A 20,391-nucleotide genomic window follows, 5' to 3' on the forward strand; every position below is an offset into this window, starting at 1 on the left:
CATTAAAGAATTACAGAAAAACAAAAACAAACAGGTGAAGGAATTGAACAAAATCATCCAGGATCTAAAAATGGAAATAAAATCAATAAAGAAATTACAAAGGGAAAAAAACCTGCTGATAGAAAATCTAGGAATGAGATCAGGAATCATACACACAAGCATCACAAACAGAATACAAGAGATAGAAGAGAGGATTTCAAGTGCAGAATATACCAGAGAGAACATTGATAAGACATTCAAATAAAATGAAAAATGCAAAAAGCTTCCAACCCCAAACATCCAGGAAATCCAAGACACAATAAAAATATCAAACCTAAGGATAATAGGTATGGAAGAAACCAATGACTACTAACTTAAAGGGCCAGTAAAAATCTTCAATAAAATTATAGAAGAAAATTTCCCTAACATAAAGAAAGAGATGCTTATAAACATACAAAAAGCCTATAGAACTGAAAATAGACTGGATGAGAAAAGAAATTATTCTCATCACATAATAATCAAAATACCAAATATACAAAACAAAGAAAGAATTCTAAAAACAGTAAAGAAAAAGTTCAAGTAACATAAAAAGGCAAACCTATCAAACTTATACCAGACTTTTCACCAGAGACTATGAAAACTAGAAGATTCTGAGCAGATGTCATACAGACCATAAAAATGCCAGCACAGGCTACTATACACAGCAAAACTTTCTATTACTATAGATGGAGAAACGAAAATATTCCATGACAAAACCAAATTTACACAAATCTTCAGACAAATCCAGGCCTACAAAGGATAGTAGAGGGAAACCTCCAACACAAGTAGGGAAAGTTCACCCTAAAAAAAGCAAGAAAGTAATCTTCTTTCAACAAATTCAAAAGAATATGGCCACACAAATATAAATCCACCTCTGATGACAAAAAATAACAGAAAGCAACAATCACTATTCCTTAATTTCTTTAACATCAATTAACTCTATTTCCCAATAAAAAGACATATATTAGGAGAAGAAAGAGGAGGAGCTAGGGGAGATGGAGAAGGCAAGAAGTGGACATGGAGGCTGATATTGGCTTGTCTGTAGAAGTCAAAGGAAGAAGAGTCCCATCAAGAGCACCAGTGCCCTGAGTTGGAACAGAGGATGCTCTCAGACAGCCCACTTGAGAATATTGACACCAAGGACTCCTGTCTCATTCTAAGAAACACTATGGCCGAGACTGACTACATAGAAGATGACAATCCTGAGCTAATTAGCCCCAAGAAGCAAATCAATCCTGTCAAAACATCCTGAAATCATCAAGACCTCCACAGAAAGCTTCTCATGAATAAAAAAGGGGGTCTTGCCCCCAGAATAAACCAGAACTACAGAAGGTGATGGAGAAGAGAAGACAAGACCAAGTGATAAAGCAGAAGGAGGAAAAAGCTCAGAAGAAGAAATCTGATGTGGAAATAGAACTATTAAAGCAACAGAAAAAGTTGGAGCAGCTTGTACTTGAGAAGCAGAAATTACAAGAGCAAGAAAATGCCCCAGAGTTTGTGAAGGTGAAAGGCAATCTCAAAAAAAATAACAGTCCAGGAAGTGGCCCAGGCCCAGGAGTCCTAGGCCCAGACTGTGTGACCTGGATTGCCCCCACCATTTCTGTAAGAGCCCTGTCTAGGTGCCTCTATAGTGCTCCTCTTGGACCAAAGTCCTGAGGAAGAAAATTCTGACAGCTGAGAATTTTGACTATCAAAAAGGATTTCATTTGATTTATCATTGTGGTAGATGAGTCATCTCTGATGGTTGCAATTTCCATTTGCCAAACAAAAGACATAGACCAGCACACAAGATACCACAGACCTGTGTTTAGGGACTTCAGACAGAGAAAACCACAAAAGAAGCGAAGAGAACCAGGAAGCAGTACTGGACCATGTGCAAGGGTTGCACTACTTGGCCTTTCCCTCCATCCAAGCTTAGCAGGACACAGAGCCTTCCTTCTTCCTTTGAAAAGTTAAGCAAATTCGTTGGAATCCCCTCCTTGGGTTATCTGTTAGATTTTTGATTGCATCAAAATGTATTTCATCTGTTACATCCAGTATTTGTATTTCATTTTGAGAACCCAGAATTCCACCCCCAACACATTACAAATTAAGAAAGGAAGCTATTACTGTTTATGTTTAGTCATACCTATACTTTGGTTGACATTAAAGTTCAGAAACAGAATAAGATTTGAACATGTCAGCACCTGTCATGAACTTGCTCTAATTCCCTTGGGTTCTTGATGTGACACCATGGCAGATGCCACCTTTCCACTTCTAAGAAGGTACACACATCCTGTCCATTCCTTTCCTGCTTTGATAACCATAGGCTTTCAGTTCAGTTTTAGTTTGTCATTTCTTGCTCAACTATTTCTTTCAGTTGAAGCATTTTCTCAGTTCTTTGTAAGATGAAAATAGAGTGTGTAACTAAACTTCTGTGTCCCATACAGAGAGATCAGATCTTTTGAGTTCTCTGAGAGAATAGAGCGAGTAGAGGGCTGTCCATTAGGACTGGGTGATGAGGCCTTTAGAAATTGTATGTAATGCAAATAGGGATCTGTTTCTAGGAGAATTTAGGGGAAGGCTTCATATCTTACATGTTGTATATTTTAGACTTGAGCTTTGAACATCTTTGGTGGATGGTTCCAAGTTTCTTTCCCTTTTGTTTCTTATGAAGAATGACCATCTTGATGATCTTGTGGCATGATGCTGTTGGTAGAGATGGTCTTAACTACTATGTTGCATCTCTCAGGAAAAGCTGAGGTTCTGGGCAGGGCTGCTCAGTTTCCTCTTACTAGCTAGAATGCTGTTCAAAGAGACATCTGAGTTACAAATAATATGAAAGTTCTTATGAAAAATATATTTTATACTACAGGCACGAGAGTCTTATTTCTTTTTTGTATTTAGTACTTTTCCATAGAGATGATTTAACCAGTAATTTATACACTGAAGATTTCCGTTTCCTTTTATGGTGCAAAGAATATTGGATGTAGTGCTTTGGAATCCTTGATTAGCTCACTAGATGCTAGTCTTGTCTGGTAGTTAACAGGCCCACGTTCCCTTCTAGTATGAATAAGGACTTGGATGCTGATTCACTGCTGGACAAGAAGCATGAGACCTGATTACAGCAGAAAGGATTCTTGGTCCTATCAGCAAAGTGTTATCTAGATAAAATATTGAGATGCTAAAGATAAGATGGTTTGCCCTTGAGGATTGGTGTGGTGACTACTCTGTCATCTTCCTTACCTTTGCAAAAAGAACGTCTATTCACTGATTGCTGAAATAAACCTCACCAATGTACATTGCTTATACTTTCTCTTTGCATATGGAGTAATGATGTGAGGTGGTCAGGTGACCATTTGGGGCAATTAGACCTTTTCAATCTACCTGGAAATTAGCTCTGAAGATGTTCCGCCACTTGGCAGGATCTTCAAAGGCCATCACCAGCTCCCATAGAAGGGCTGGTGCTGCTCATAAGACCAAGGGACTCTACACCACCCAGGGAAAAGTTAGCTACAACAGTTGCTTCCTGGTTGTACTAAGACCAGCAATCTTCCTTGGTAGTTAGTGCTACAGGGTCTAGCCAAAAGAAGACTTGTATATAACATGAAGTGATGGCTTCTACTAGGTCTCAGAGCAACTGGGTAGCAGGGCCTTTAGGAATCTGCTCAACTTCCACTCATTGAGAATGCTGTCAGTCACTCATTTTTTGCACTTAACACTGTGTAGTCCAAACTCTGAGGACTGGTCACCCTCTGAGCAGTGTCGTGCTTTGAGCCACTTATAGGGGAAAAAGGCTCCATTTTTTCACTCTGTAGTTTTCTTAAAAATACTTCTGTGTTTTGTAGTCTCAAAAAAGATAAGGAAGGAAACTTCCTACTCATCAGAGGAAAAATCTACCAAGAAGAAATCTCAATTCTATACACCTATGCTCTAAATGCAAGGGTACACACATACACAAAACAAATTTTAGTAAAGCTCAAAGCACACACTGAACCTCACACAATAATAGTTGGAGATTTTAATACCCCACTGTCACCAGTGGATACATCATGGAAACAGAAATTAACAGACATACAGTAAAACTTAAAGAAGTTATAAAGCAAATGGATTTAACAGATATCTACACGACATTTCACCACAAAACAAAAGAATATACCTTCTTCTCATCACCTCATGATTCCTTCTCAAAAACTGACCATATACTTGGTCACAAAAGAGGCCTCAACAGATACAATAAGATGGATATAATCCCATGCATCCTATCAGATCACCATGGACTCAGACTTGTCTTCAATAATGACAAAAACACTGGAAAGCCCACATACATGTGGAAACTGAACAACACCCTACTCAATGACAACTTGGTCAAAAAAGAAATAAAGAAATTAAAGACTTTGTAGAATTCAATGAAAATGAAGGCACAACATATCCAAACTTATGGGACACAATGAAAGCAGTGCTAAGAGGAAAACTCATAATAGTTCTGGGTGCCCCTATAAAGAAATTGGAGAGACTGTACACTAGTAGCTTAACAGCTCATTTGAAGGCTCTGGAAGAAAAAGAAGCAAATACACCCAATAGTAGTAGATGGCAGGAAATAATCAAACTCAGGGCTGAAATTAACCAAGTAGAAACAAAAAGAACTATACAAAGAATCAACAAAACCAGGAGCTTGTTCTTTGAGAAAATCAACAAGATAAATAAATCCTTAGCAAAACTAACCAAAAGCCACAGAGACAATATCGAAATTAACAAATCAGAAATGAAAAGGGAGAATAACAAAAAACTGAGGAAATTGAAAGTCATCAGATCTTACTACAAACTATAAATGCCTTTATTCAAAAGACTGGAAAATCTGGATGAAATGGACAATTTTCTAGGTAGATACCAGGTACCAAAGATAAATCACAATCAGATAAACCATATAAACAGTCCTATAACCACTAAAGAAATAGAAGCAATCACTAAAAGTCTCCCAACCAAAAACAAAAATACAAACAAACAAACAAACAAACACAGGGCCAGATGGTTTTAGTTCTGAATTCTAAAAGACCCAACAAAGAAAGAGAACTACAGACCAATTTCTTTGATGAATATTGATACATAATTACTCAATAAAATTCTCACAAACTAAATCCAAGAATACATCAAAATGGTCATGTGCAGTGATCAAGGAGGCTTTATCCCAGGAATGCAGGAATGTTTCAATATATGGAAATCCATCAATGTAATCCAATATATAAAGAAACTCAAAGAAAAAAAAACATATGATCATTTGACTACATGCTAAAAAGCCTTTGAAAACATAAAACATCTATTCTGTTACAAGTATTGGAAAGATCAGAAACTCAAGGTGCATACATAAATACAATAAAAGCAACATACATCATACCAATAGTCAACATCAAAAGAAATGGAGAGAAACTCAAAGCAATCCATTAAAAAGGGACAAGAAAAGGCTGCCCACTCTCTCCCTACCTATTAAATATAGTATTGAAGTTCTAGCCAGAACAATTATAAAACAAAAAGTGATCAAAGGGATAGAAATGGAAAGGGAGGAAGTCAAGATATCATTATTTGCAGATGATATGATAGTATACTTAAGAGACCACAAAAATTACACCAGAGAACACCTAAACCTGATAAACAACTTCAGCAAAGTGGCTGGATATAAAAATAAATCAAACAAATTGGGACGCTTCCTCTACTCAAAGAAAAAAATGGGTTGAGAAACAAATTGAGGAAACAAGACCCCTCACAATAGTCACAACTAATATAGAATACCTTGGTGTGACTCTAACCAAGCAAGTGAAAGATCTATATGACAAGAACTTCAAGTCCCTGAAGAAAGAAATCAAAGAAGACTTCAGAAGATGGAAAGATCTCCCATGGTCATGGATTGGAAGGATGTATATAGTAAAAATGGCCATCTTACTGAAAACAGTCTATAGATTCAATGAAATCCCCATCAAAATTCAAACTCAATCCTTCATAGACTTAGAAAGAGCAATTCTCGAATTCATTTGAAATAACAAAAAACCTCGGATAGCAAAATCTATTCTCAACAATAAAAAACTTCTAGGGGAAACACCATCCCTAACCTCAAACTGTACTACAGGGCAATAGTCATAAAAACTACATGGTATTGGTACAGAAACAGGTAAGTAGATCAAAAAATAGAATTGAAGACCCATAAGTGAACCTACACCCCATGGTGACTTGATCTTTGACAAAGAAGCTAAAATCATCCAGTAAAAAAAGACAGTATATTCAAAAAAGGGTGCAGGCTTAATTGGAGGTCAGCATGTAGAAGAATGCAAATTGACCCAGTCTTATTTCCTTTTACAAAGTTCAAGGACAAGTGGATCAAGAACCTCTACATAAAACCAGATGTGCTGAATCTAATAGAGCAGAATGTGGGGAATAGCCTCGAACACTTGGGCACAGGGAAAAGTTCCTGAGCACAATACCAATAGCTCACAGTTTAAGAGTAACAAAGGAAAAAGGGGACCTCATAAAATTGAAAAGCTTCTATAAAATGAAAGACACTGTCAATAGGACAAAATGGCAACCAACAGATTGTGAAAAGATCTATATCCAATAAAGGGCTAATATTCAACATATACATAGAACTCAACAAGTTAGATTACAGAGAACCAAATAACCCTATTAAAAATGGAGTACAGAGCAAAACAGAGAACTAGAAAAACTCAAATGGCTGAGAAGCACATAAAGAAATGTTCAACATCCTTAGTCATCAAGGAAATGCAAAATCAAAACAACCCTGAGATTCTACCTCACACCAATCAGAATGGCTTAGATAAAAAACTCAGGTGACAGCAGATGCTGGCAAGGATGTAGAGAAAGAACAGTCTCCATTGCTGGTGGGATTACAAACTGGTACAATCACTCTCAGAATCAGTCTGGTGGTTCCTCTGAAAATTGGACATAGTACTACCTGAGGACCCAGCTATACTACTCCTGGGCATATACCCAGAAGATGCTCCAACATATAACAAGGACACATGTCCCACTATAAGCATAGCAGCTATATTTATCATAGCCAGAAGCTGGAAACAACCCAGATGTCCCTCAAAAAATGGATACAGAAAATGTGGTACATTTAAACAATGAAATATTATTCAGCTATTAAAAATAATGTCTTCATGAAATTTGCAGACAAATGGATGGATCTAGAAAGTATTATCCTGAGTAATGTCACAAAAAAACCACACATGGTATGTACTCATTGATAAGTGGATATTAGGCAAACAGCATTGAATACCCACTATACAATTCATGGACCACATAAAGCTCAAGAGGAAGAAAGACCAAAAAGTGGATACTTTAGTCCTACTTAGAAGGAAGAACAAAATAATCAAAAGAAATGGAGGATGGTAGGGACTTGGGAGGGAAGAGAAGTGGCGCAGGAGAAAAGGAGGAAGAATCAGGTATAGAAGGAGAAGCAGTAGATGTACAGAGGGTCAGGAAATTGAACAGAGGTGTGTAGCAATGGAGAATGGGAAATCGGGTAGCAACAAGAAAGTCTCAGATTCCAGGAAAGCAAGAGCCTCTCAGAACCCCACAGGGATGACATTAGCTAAAATACCCCACAGATGAGAGATAGAAACTGTTGAGACCATATCCAGAGATGAGGCATGTCCCCCATTTGAGTGATGGGGACACCTATCCATCCTCAAAATATTGACCCAGAATTGCTCCTGTCTAAAGAATTACAATGACAAAGATTGAAGCAGAGACTGAAGAAAACACCATCCAGAGGCTCCTCCATCTGGGGATCCATCCCACATTCAGACACCAAACCCAGACACTATTGTGAATGCCAAGAAGTGCTTGTTGACAGAAGCCTGATACAGCTATCTCCTGAGATGGTCTGCCAGATCCTGAGCAATACAGATGCAGATACTTGCAGCCAACCATCTGACTAAGTATGGGGACCCCAATGGAGAAGTTAGGGGAAGGACTAAAAAAGCTGAAGGAACCTTATCTGGAATCAATGGGAGGGAAGACCCTTGGTCCTGTAAAGGCTTGATGCCCCAATGTAAAGGTATGCTAGGGTGGTAAGGTGGGAGTGGATAGGTGTGAGGGGAGCACCCTTATAGAAGCAGGGTAAGGGGGTATGGGATAGAGGTTTTGCAGAGGGGAAATTTGGAAGGAAGATAACATTTGAAATGCAAATAAACATAATATTCAATAAAAATGACATGTTCAATATTCATAGTCATCAGAGAAATACAAATCAAAACAACCCTGAGACTCCACCTCACACTAGTCAGAATGGCTAAGATCAAAAACTCAGGTGATAGCAGATGTTGGCAAGGATGTGAAGAAAGGAATACTCCTCCATTGCTGGTGGGACTGCAGGCTGGTAAAACCACTTTGGAAATCAGGCTGGTTGTTGCTGAGAAAAGTATATATAGTTCTATTAGAGGATCCAGCTATCACACACACACACACACACACACACACACACACACACACATATATATATATATGTATATATCCCAAAGATGCTCCACCATATAACAAGAATACATGCTCCACTATGTTCATTGCCACCTTATTTATAATAGCCAGAAGCTGGAAAGAACCCAGATGTCCTTAAACAGAGGAATGGATACAGAAAATGTGGTACATTTACACAATGAAGTAATAAGCAGCAATTATAAACAATGGTTTCATGAAATTCACAGTCAAATGGATGAACCTAGAAAATATCATCCTGAGTGCGGTAACCCAGACACAAAAGAACCCACATAGTATGTACTCACTAATAGGTGGATATTAGCCCAAAAGCTTACAATGCCCATGATTGTACCATGGGTACCACAGCCCATGTGGAGTGTAGGAGTAAGGGAACTAGGGTGTGGATGCTTCATTTTTTTCATTGAGAGGGGAACAGGATAATTGTGTGAGGTAGAGGAAGAGTGGGACCAGGGTGGGATAAAGAAGGGGGAAGAAATAAATGTGGCAGAAATTGGAGGAGATCGGAGAGAAGTACAGAGACAGGGTTAATAAATTGAATAAAAATATGTAGAGGAGGGGTGATGAATTGGGGATAGCCACTGGAGGGTCCCAGGCACCAGGAAAACATGAAGCTCCTAGGACCCAACAGGAGTGACTTTACCCAAAATGCACAGGGAAGGGTATGGTATGGCCTCCAGTAGAGTGATGGGGACAAACACCCATCTCAAAGTTTTTAAACCCAGAAATGTTCCTGTCCAAAGGAAGATCAGGGACAAAAAGGAACAGATACTGAAGGAAGGGCCAACCAGTGACTGCCCCACCTGGGGATCCATCATATCTGCATACACCAAACCCAACACTGCTGCCATAATCAAGAGGCACATGCTGACAGGAACCTAGTGTGGTGGTTCCTTGGGAGGTCCGGCCAGCAACAGACCAGTGCATATGTGGATGCTTTGAGGGAACCATTAGACTGAGCTCAGGGAACCTGGTGGGAGAGCTAGCAGAAGGACTGGAGGAGCAGAGGGGGGCTGCAACCCAATTGGAAAAACAACCTAGGCTGGCCTGACCACCCAGTGCTTACAGAGTCTAGACCACCAACCAAGGACTGTACTTGGAGGGATCCATGTCTCCAGATACATATGTAGCAGAGGATGGCCTTGCCTGACAGCAATGGAAATATGAGGCCCTAGGTTCTGGACAGATTTAATGCCCTATTGTATGGGGATACTGGAGAAATGAGCAGGAGAGTATGGGTGGGTGTGGGAGCACTCTCATACAAGCAAAGTGGAAGGGGAGGGAAGATATGGCATGAGGGGTTGGTAGAGAGGTAAATGGAAAGTTGGATATTGTTTGAGATTTAAATGAATGGAATGATTAATAAAACAAACTTTAAAAGAGTCAGAAAAAAGTCAAAGAAAGATGGATACCATTAAGGAAGTAAGAAAACCCTCTAGGAACTAGAAAATGCAAGAAACATTTTTTTCTATACACTTCTAACCAGAACACAGTTTACTGATATCACCACATCAGACCATAAGGTCATATATTGGATACCAGATTTACAGAATTTTAAAAAGATAAATCTCTCATATCCAATCAACATAGTTTTTGGTAACTTGTTACAGGAGAAATAGAAAAATAATGCTGTGGATTTTTTTTCTACATTTTGGTGTATAGAATTTCTATACCAAAAGATATAAGAGGCATTGAACACATTATTTTTTGCTGGCCTCTATAAATTTTTTCTTCAGTATTTTAGGCACACCAGCTCTGAAGCAGAAGGGGGAAGTGTGCATCCCCAGAGCTGTGTCCTGTACACATCTGTTTAAATGCTCAAGGAGGTTTGTGTAGGAGACTGAAGCACTGTGGGGGGAAGGCTGTTATAATGGTGTTGACAGTAATAAACTGCCAGGTCTTCAGCCTGCACACTGCTGATGGTCAGAGTGAAATCTGTCCCAGATCCACTGCCTATGAAGCGATCAGGGACCCCAGATGCTCTATTGGATGCATAGTAGATCAGCAGTTTAGGAGACTGTCCTGGTTTCTGCTGGTACCAGGCCAAGTTGTTGCGTCCACCCCAATAAAGACTCTGACTGGACTTGCAGCTCATAGTGACCTTCTCTCCTGCTGACACAGACAAGGAGGGAGGAGACTGTGTCATCACAATGTCACCACAGGTACCTGAAATAATGAATAGACAGTGAACAATCATACATAAACAAACATAGACTTTAATAATAGATGAAATTTGCCATTTAAATATTCTTATAATGTCATAATGTGAAAACATTATTACATAAAAATATTGCACATTGGGACATATTGCAAATTTCTTATATGAAGATGAAACTTGAAAAAAATTAATACTTTAAATTTCTTACCAGATACCCAGAGCATCAGGAGCATGAGGACCTGGTTCTGTGATTCCATCTTGCTCCTCCTGCCTGTCTGATGCAGTTCAGTCACAATGCAAAGGCCTTGATAATAAATTCTGAGAAGCTGGGCTGGGCTGGGCAGGAGGAAACCATGCAAAGCAGACAGGAAGTGAAAAACAAATGCTTTGGCTGTGTGTGTGTGTGTGTGTGTGTGTGTGTGTGTGTGTGTGTGTGTACCTGGTGTCAATCAACAGGCAAAAATGTTGTCAAAGAAATCATAAGAAAACACTGAAAGTGATTGGCCACTCATGGCCTTCAGAAATCTACTATAGGATCTAATAGGTTTGAGTTAAAATCCAAGACATATTTAAATCAGGTGACTTTGAAGAAATCTTAGAAGACCTATCTCAGATTAACAATTCTAGATGAGATATGCTGCAAAAATCACAAGAACACAGAAAAGAAACAGAGTAAGAAAATTTTTCTATAAAAGATACTGATGGATATAAAGGGAAAGAGGAAAGTCAAAAAAATTGAAGTTAATTTGTTCATTGTTTCCCATGGCAAAATCTACCCTTATAATGAGAATATGAACAGTGCCTCAGATATTAGGGCCCCGACTTCCAAAATGAACATGGGACAGAGATGGAAAAAAAAACTCAAAATAGCTCTGTTGAAATCCTGGGGGACACTAGCTTAAGCTGAGGATCAGTGAAGCTTTAATTTTCAAAGTAAAGACAAACCCAATTGAAAGTAACAGTCAGGTTTCCCACAGCTTCAGGGAACTTAAAGAGGATTCTAACTTTGGGGAAATGCCAGAGAATAAAACAAACCAGGTTTCTTCACCTCATCGTGCTTGGAAACCAGCAATACCAAAAGGTTTATTCCACAAAAGTATATTCTAAAGAAGTCTAGAAATTAGCAGTATTAAAACTGGCTAAATATGGTCTTGCTCACTCTTCAAAAATTCTCCACAAGGGGGCACAGCCGCCCTAAATCAAATAATGAATTTACAGAGACCAGTAGACCATAACATCAGAGATTGTTTACATCCAAAAGAAAAACATGTTTGAATGTAAAGGAAGATTAATAGCATTAATAGACATGAAATAACCACCTGAATTCAGGTTAGTGAAATATGATTATATATGAGGTGAATTATAAATCTATTACTATGTGTAACATACATGAAACAGAATAGTAAACAAAATATCATGACAAAGAGTCCCAGAACTGGAGATCCAGAAGCAGGAGAACTGTGAGTTTATGGCCGGCCTTGGTTACATAAGTTCTAGGCCAGTCTAATCTATGCATGGAGACAAGATTTTCAGATGTATATCATTAATCAACTGACTAAAAGACAGCTCATGGTATTTGGTATCCAAAGTAAATAATTCATTGGATATTATAATGTGCTAACATGAAACAGGAATATTATTTAAATTAAATATGCATTTAATCAATATGCATTTTTCTTTTGTTTTGCACTATATAATTTTATACATCAACCTTCCACATAAAAATCATTAAAAGATTTGTGATAAGCATGTTCAGATCTCATTTATAAACCATTAACATACCAACATAACAGAGACACAGCTTATGGATTAAGAAAGCTCCCAATCAGCTTAAGGAGTTTGCAACCCCATAGGAAGAACAACATCAACCAACCAGACCCATCAGAGCTCCCAGGACTAAACCACCAACCAAAGAGTACACATAGAGGGACCTGTGGCCCCAGCCAAATATGTATCAGATGATGGCCTTGTTGGGCCTCAATGAGAAGAGCACCCTCATAGAAGCAAGGGATGGGGGGAATGGGATAGAAAGGTTCTGGAGGGAAAACTGGGAAATGGAATAACATTTGAAATGTAAATAAATAAAATATCCAATAAAAGAAAGAAAGAAGGAAAGAAAGATAGAGAAAGAGAGAGAGAAGGATGGAGGGAGGAAGGGAGGGAGGGAGGGAAGGAGAAAGGAAGGAAGGAAGAAAGGAAGTAAGGAAGGAAGGAAGGACGGACGGACGGAAGGAAGGAAGGAAGGAAGGAAGGAAGGAAGGAAGCTCCCAATCTCTGGTGTTGGCAGGCCTAACGGTCCCTCAGGCATTCAGAGATATAGGTAAAGCTGGTAAAGTCCCATGATGGCAACAGGCCACAGGGATTGCAAGTAAAGCTGGTTGTTCTGAGTGGCAGCAGGCTTCCCCGGATAAAGGTAGAGCTGGTAGTCACTGATGACTTCAGACTTCTGGATATCCTGTTTGCAGTCGGTCTTCAGGGATGGAAACAAAGCCAGTAGACCCTGATGGCTGCAGGCCTCCATGTTTGCTGGTGACTGTATGGGCCTGAAGATGGAGCACAGCAGGGAAAGGTCGGACCTCACAGCTTCTGGGTATGCTGGAGGACCCAGCAGACCAGGATGGGGAGGCTAAAAGGGCATAAATGGGAGCCTAGCATATTCTCTGAGAGGCTCCACCCAGAAGCTGACAAAAACAGTTGCAGAGACCTATAGCTAAACATTTTGAATATTGGTCCAATGAAATAGATGACCATATTGGATATGACCTTGGATTTCTTTCTCAAGTGAACTTCTTCCCTATTTATCTATGACCCTCTGTATATCTTGTCAGGTCTACTCATAACATCCCATATAGTAATGGAAACATCTATTTGGTGTGACTTCTTCAAAAACCAGTCCAGTCTCCCCAAATCCTGATCTATAAAACTTCTAGCTGGCATTGCCAACAGGTTATATGGCATAGACCTGACACAAATATCACACTGATTATCCGCAGGGTGGTGCTTGAGAATGTGGAAGTATATTTGTTCATTCAAGGTATAGGAAAACTAAACATAGAGTCACTTCCATGACCAAAATGTATCCTGCTTACAGAGGCCAAGATCTTTTAATTCTGTGAATTACTTTTATACATACATACATACATACATACATACATACATACATCATACATACATGCATACACACACATACATACATGGGTAATTTCCTTTTGGTCTGATTACTGTAACTTATGCCCTAGTTTTAAAATTAAAATTCATACTAAAAAAAAATCATGTACACATCTAAGCAATGGAGTTTTGAATGGATGAGAAACACTTGAAATGTTAAACATCCTTAGCCTTCAGGGAAATGCAAATCAAACTACTTTAAGATTCCATCTTATACTTGTGAGAATGGCTATTATCATAAACACAAGAGACAGCTCATGCTGGAAAGAATGGAAAGCAAGGAGTAAAATCTTCCATTATTGGTATGAGTGTAAACTTCTACAGCCACTATGAAAATCAGTATGAGGTTTCCTAAGAAAACTGGTAATCAAGCTATCTCAAGATACATTGTGGTAACTTTACACAATGAACAATTGCTCAGATTTTAAAAAATAATAATAATAACATTATGAGATTTGCAGACACATGTGTGAAATGTGCCATCTGGGGACCATTCCACCTGGGTATCCATCCCATGTTCAGTCACCAAAGATAGATGCTGATGTGGATGTCAGGAAGTGCATGCTGACAAGAGCCTAATAAAGCTGTCTCCTTAGAGGTCTGCCAGAGTCTGGCATATTCAAAGGCAGATGCTCACAGCTAACCACTGATCTGATCAAGAGCTTCCCAATGGAGAAGTTAGAGAGAAGACTGAAGGAGCTGAAAGAGTTTGTGGCCCCATGAGGAGAGCAACAAAACCAACCAACCAGAGCTCCCAGGGTCTAATCCACCAGCCTGGGAGCACATAGGGAGGGACCCATGTATATGTAGGGGAGGATGGCCTTGTCAGGCATAGGTGGGAGAGGAGATCCTTGGTCCCATGAAGGCTGAACACAGAGTGGAAGGAATTCAAGGGTAGGGAGGTGGGAGTGGGGGGGTAGATGAGGGCACATCCTCCTAGAAGCAGGAGGAGGGGGATGGGATAGGATGTTCCTGGGTGGTGGGGAAAATGAGGTAAGAGGATAAAATCTGAAATGTAAATATAATATCCAATAAAAAGTATAAAGAAACAAAAAAAAAGAAAACTAGGAATCAAGCTACCTCAAGATATACTCTGGTAACTTTACACAATGAACAATTGCTCAGATTTTTAAAATTAATATTAATAATAATAACATTATGAGATTTGAAGACAAATGTGTGAAAGTACAAAACAAAAAAAAATCTTCCTGAGTGATGTAGCCTAGACCCAGAAAAACAACATGGTATGTGTTCATTAATGTACAAATAGTCACTGTTAAGTAACAGATAATTATACTAAAATCCAGAGTCGAAAAAGCTAAATAACAAGGAAGGTTCAAGGAAGGATGCATGCTTAAATCTTTCTAAGAATGGGGAAATAGAATATGTATTACATGTGGATTAATAGAAGGTAGGAATGGAAACAGAAGCAGTCAGTTGGGGGCTGTATGGAGCAAGAGAGTATTGGGGAGGTGACTAAAATTGTGGTCTATTTGGGAGACAAAGTGGAAACATACTGCAGTGGAAACTTCCTAAAATTTAGGAAAATAATTCTAGTAAAAATGCCTAGTAATGGCTGAAATTGAGCCTGAATTGGCCATCTTCTATAGTCAGGCAAGATGTCCAGTGGTAGGACTAGGATACCAACACAGCCACAAAACTTCTAAACTACAATCTCTCCAGCCTGCAAGTTTGCTGGGGTTAACAATGTTACTGAACTTTTTGTTTAAGAAGTCAAACATCATGCTTTCTCTGTTTTTTGCATTCTAGATTTTTGCAAATTCATAAAAATCTGTGTTTGTGTATGGGTGCATGTTAGTGGTCACATGTGTATGTCACATGTAAATAAATGGAAGACTAGAGATTGGAAGTACATTAGTTGGAGGGAAAGTTGGTGATAGGAGAAACAAGGGAAAGCAGACTGTCAAAATACATGATATAATTTTATATTTATATGAAAGCAAACATTACACGTGTAAATACATAAACTTAACCAAGAAGATAAGTTGAAGGATATTGCCAGGGTTCAAAAACGGAGGGAGACCTCTCAAAGCTGAGCAAAACAAAAGCCAGGCTCACTTCTATATCCTCCAGTGGAAATATAGCAAAGGCTTTTGCTTTTAGCCCAGGGAGATTGATGGTTAAATTTTTTCACACCAGAATATAAGATAATAAACTTGTCATATTCAACACACAGAATTTAAACATGAGAAAAAAGACACAAATGTCTTCACCTCATTTTTCCATAAGGACTTTCAAGTTCAAACTATCTGTTCATTAATTTTCTACCAAACTTTGCTTCAGTTAGATATAGCAGCTTCACGCAGAAGGGGACGTGTGTAGGTTTGAGGATATGTAGTGCAGGCAGATGTTTAGAATCTCAGAAGATGGTTTGTGTAGGAGACTGAAGCACTGTGGGAGGATAGTTGTAACCTGCTGACAGTAATAATCTATCAGGTCTTCAGCCTGCACATTGATGATGGTGAGAGTGAAATCTGCCTGTAAAGCGATCAGGTTCCCCAGTGTACCAGTTGGATGCCCCATGGATAAGCAGTACAGGAAACTTCCCTGGTTTCTGAAGGTACCAGGCTACAGCAATACTCATATTCTGACTGGCCTTGCAGGTCATAGTGACCCTGTCTCCTACTGATGTGGACATGGATTTGGGAGACTAGGTCATTACAATGTCTCCATCAGCACCTGCCATCAGAAATAAACAATGAATATATATATATATATATATATATATATATATATATATGAACTTCATGATATAAATGATAGAATCTAAAATGTTGTTTCTAATGTATTGTCTGCTTACTGTTGACTTCCTATAGAAAATAGCTATTTAATTACAAATAAACTATTTTTAAGATATTCTAAAACTATTTAATGTCTCACCAGACACCCAGAGTAGCAGGAATATGAAGAACTGGGTCTGTGACTCCATCTTGAAGTTCCTGCTTGTCTGATTTAATTCGGATCTCACTGAAAAGGCCTGGTTTATAAATCATGAAAAGCTGGGTTGGCCTCTAGAGACCTATGAAATTAGTCATTAAATAAAGAAGTAAATTGCTTGGACACAGGGTTGTGAGAATATCCATGTTAAATTAAAGCCCAATGAGTACCATCAAAGACAAAAAGCAATCACTGGGAATGAAGTCAACATAGAAGCTCAAGAGTGAATTTAGAGCTCTGAAACAGGTATTTAGATTGTTTCATGACAGGCTTCAATTCAAAATCAAAGACATTGACAGCATGTGAGTTTTTGCAAAAACACAACACTATGCATTATGAGTATATGTCAATATATTTAATTTTCCAGCAAGGACAGGAGATAAGGAGCAGGGTGGGTAGGTAAGTGCCCCCTGAAAGATATAAATAAGTCCCTTATATAAATATAGAAAAAACACAGAAAAACAGGTAAAAACCCTTAAAGGGAAAACAAATAAATTCCTTAAAGACATACAAGGAAAATACAACCAAGCCAGTGAAGAAATTGAACAAAACAATCAAAGACCTAAAAATAAAAATAGAAACAATAAAGAAATCACAAATGGAGGGAACCCTGGAGATAAAAAACACAGAAAAGAGGTTGGGAGCTCCAGACAGTGGTTGAAAGCTTTGCTTTCGCCAACAGAATACAAAAGATAGAAGAGAAAATCACAGGCATAGAAAATACCATAGAAGTCAGGCAGTGGTGGTGCACTGCTTTAATTCCAGCACTTGGGAGGCAGAGGCAGGCGGATTTCTGAGTTCAAGGCCAGCCTGGTCTACAGAGTGAGTTCCAGGACAGCCAGGGCTACACAGAGAAACCCTATCTCGAAAAACCAAAAAAAAAAAAAAAAAATACCATAGAAGATATTGTCACAACAGTCAAAGAAAATACAAAGTATAAAAAGCTCCTAACCTAAAACATCCAGGAAATGTGGGACTCAGTGAAAAGATCAAACATAAAAATAATAGAAATAGAATAGAGTGAAGATTCACAGATCAAAGAGCCAGAAAAATCTTTAACAAAATCATAGAAGAAAACGTTCATAACCTAAAGAAAGAGATATATTATAATGTACAAGCCTACAGGACACCAAGTAGAAAAGAAAATCCTCCTATTACAGAATAATCAAAACACTAAATGTACAAGACAAAGAAAGAATATTAAAAAGGTATAAAGGAAAATGGCCAAAAAATATATAAAGGAAGACCTGTCAGAATTACACCAGACTTCTCAATAGAGGCTCTCAAAGCCAGAGGATCCTGGATAGATAGATGTCATACAAACCCTAAGAGAATAAATGCCAGCCCAGGCTACTATAGTCAGCAAAACTTGTAACCACCATACATGAAGAAACCAGGATTTTCCATTACAAAATCATTTAAAAATATCTTTCCAGCCCTACAGAGAATCATAAAAGGAAATCCCCTCCTTCCTGCTGTTATAGGGGACCCTGGTTTGGTTCCCAGCACCCATTTCAACTAGAGCAAAAACTCCTGTGTCTCCAGATTCGTAAAATCTGTTACCCTCTTCTAATGGCTCCGAGCCCTCACACATACATATACCAGTACTCCCTCCACAGATACATACACACAATATGTCCAGGAAAAAATAGTGCCTCAGGCTGGCAATTTTTCTCACCCTTTATCAGGAAAGGTAAAGGTTACAGTTTGATTTCCAGATACCACCTAGTGGAAAGAATGAACTAACTTCTGCAGGTTGTCCTTTGACCTACAGAGAGAGAGAGAGAGAGAGAGAGAGAGAGAGAGAGAGAGAGAGAGAGAGAGAGAGAGAGAGACAAGGACAGAGAGACAGAGAAACAGAGACAGAGAGACAGAGAAACAGAGAGACATGTACATGTACACCCGACAATAAATATATTTGTTAATTATTTTTCAGATTATAAAATTTCTATTTATTATAATTTTTAAATTTGAAACTTTTAAAAATGAAACAGTAAATCCTAACTGACAGAAAAGTCAAAGTTGGGGACTGGGTGAGCACAATGCCCCAGCCAAACTTGGAATAATAAACACATGGGACAGGCTATTGTTATATATGTATAAAAAAACCTTCCAACAGATGACCTTTAGATTTGTAACTTTTAAAATAATGGACCTAACTCTGAGAAACCAAAAAAATCCTGGTAGCTGCCCTTAAAGGATCTTGGGCTGTTATCAAATGGCTCCATATTCAAATCTGCTCAGTAGAGTGTGTCCTGCTACTCCAAGGGCACCTGCTCCTGTTTCACCCACAGGGAGTTGGTGTCAGCAGAAAATTTACTAGAGCATCATGTGTATCTTAAATGAGCCTGAAAACCTATTCTATTGAATCTTTATCCTCTAATATAAATATAAATGTACTATATAAAGAATGTAAGATATTTTAAGAACAACTTAGCCCCTCAAAATTGTCCACACCCAATGATAATTCTGTTCTCCTAACAAGTGAAGTGGGGGCCCAATCAGTTTCTCTTCCTTGTCAGTGGATCTCCCTGACCCTATTTATTGCTTGATTGGGCCTCAGTGGGAGGGTATGTGTCTAAACCTGTTGGTAGTAGATGCCCCTGTTTGGGATGGTTTCTAAGGAAAGGGGGATACCATTGTCTGAGGGTAAGATGTAGGAGAATTATTTTAACAGATGGATTGGGAAGAGGAGAAAGGGTGCTGTAATTGGAACACAAAATGAATAAAATAATAAAAGTTTTTAAAAGAAATAAACTGGAAAAGGACATGATTATTCCTGAATATGGTGGATGAGAAAGTTTATTATAAATAAAAGAAGGAGCATAGCCAGAGGCATGTACAATTGGGAGAGTCCTCAGTCAGGATGGCCAGAATGTGTCATGCAATGTGAAGAGAGGGAGGGGGAGATTGGAGAGCCAAATCAAGAGGTCAGGAAGAATAGATATTCATATTTGAAAATATTCATATTTGAAAGTATTTGTATTTGAAAATCAGATAACCAACAGTCCTAAATGTATATGGTTCTTTTATTTTAAATGAATAGAAAATGTTTCTTCAAATCTTTAGTAGTACCTTTTATTCAAAAATTTAATAAACCTAAAGCAAATTTTTTGAGAAATTTAATAGAAATCACCATTTAGTAAGAAAATTAATTACTAACTGTTCAGGGACACAAGCATACACACCAGTATAAATTTTTCTTCTTTCAGCCTCTTCTTCAGGATCTAGTAGTGAGATGTCCCTCAGGAGCTGTCAAAATGGCTGCACTAAGACATCTCCTCAGCCTGCAAAGCCTGTCTGTACACTTGCCTTAGCAGGAGCAACCCCTCAAGAGCTGTCCATGGTGGTACTCCTTTCCTGCCTCAGCATACTGCTGCCATAATGAGCTGTTCACAATGGCCAGAACTCTTTCCTGCCTCAGCCTACAGCTTTGGTGACACACCACTGCAGGAACTATCCACAGTGGCAGTACCTTCTCTCCATCCTTCTCCCTGCCAGCAACCCCACAAAGATGGCACCTCATTAAATGCCAGCAGCAGCCTAACCCATGGACCAGATGCAGGAAAAGGTGGGTGAATTAAGCCACCAATCCCTGACCA

At 38.7% G+C, this 20,391-nt stretch overlaps 1 pseudogene and 1 gene segment (V, D, J or C); one reads left to right on the forward strand and one right to left on the reverse strand.

Moving 5' to 3' along the window:
- Nucleotides 1-1,186: 1,186 nt before the first annotated feature.
- Nucleotides 1,187-1,582, forward strand: LOC117715032 (protein FAM107B pseudogene; annotated as a pseudogene).
- An 8,566-nt stretch (nt 1,583-10,148) lies between these two features.
- Nucleotides 10,149-10,949, reverse strand: LOC117715033 (immunoglobulin kappa variable 4-1-like). The segment is given in 2 exon segments: nt 10,149-10,671; nt 10,872-10,949. Coding segments are annotated over 2 exon segments (405 nt in total).
- Nucleotides 10,950-20,391: the final 9,442 nt, after the last annotated feature.

Source organism: Arvicanthis niloticus, chromosome 9 (genome assembly GCF_011762505.2).
Source record: "Arvicanthis niloticus isolate mArvNil1 chromosome 9, mArvNil1.pat.X, whole genome shotgun sequence".
In the NCBI taxonomy this organism is placed as follows: Eukaryota; Metazoa; Chordata; class Mammalia; order Rodentia; family Muridae; genus Arvicanthis; species Arvicanthis niloticus.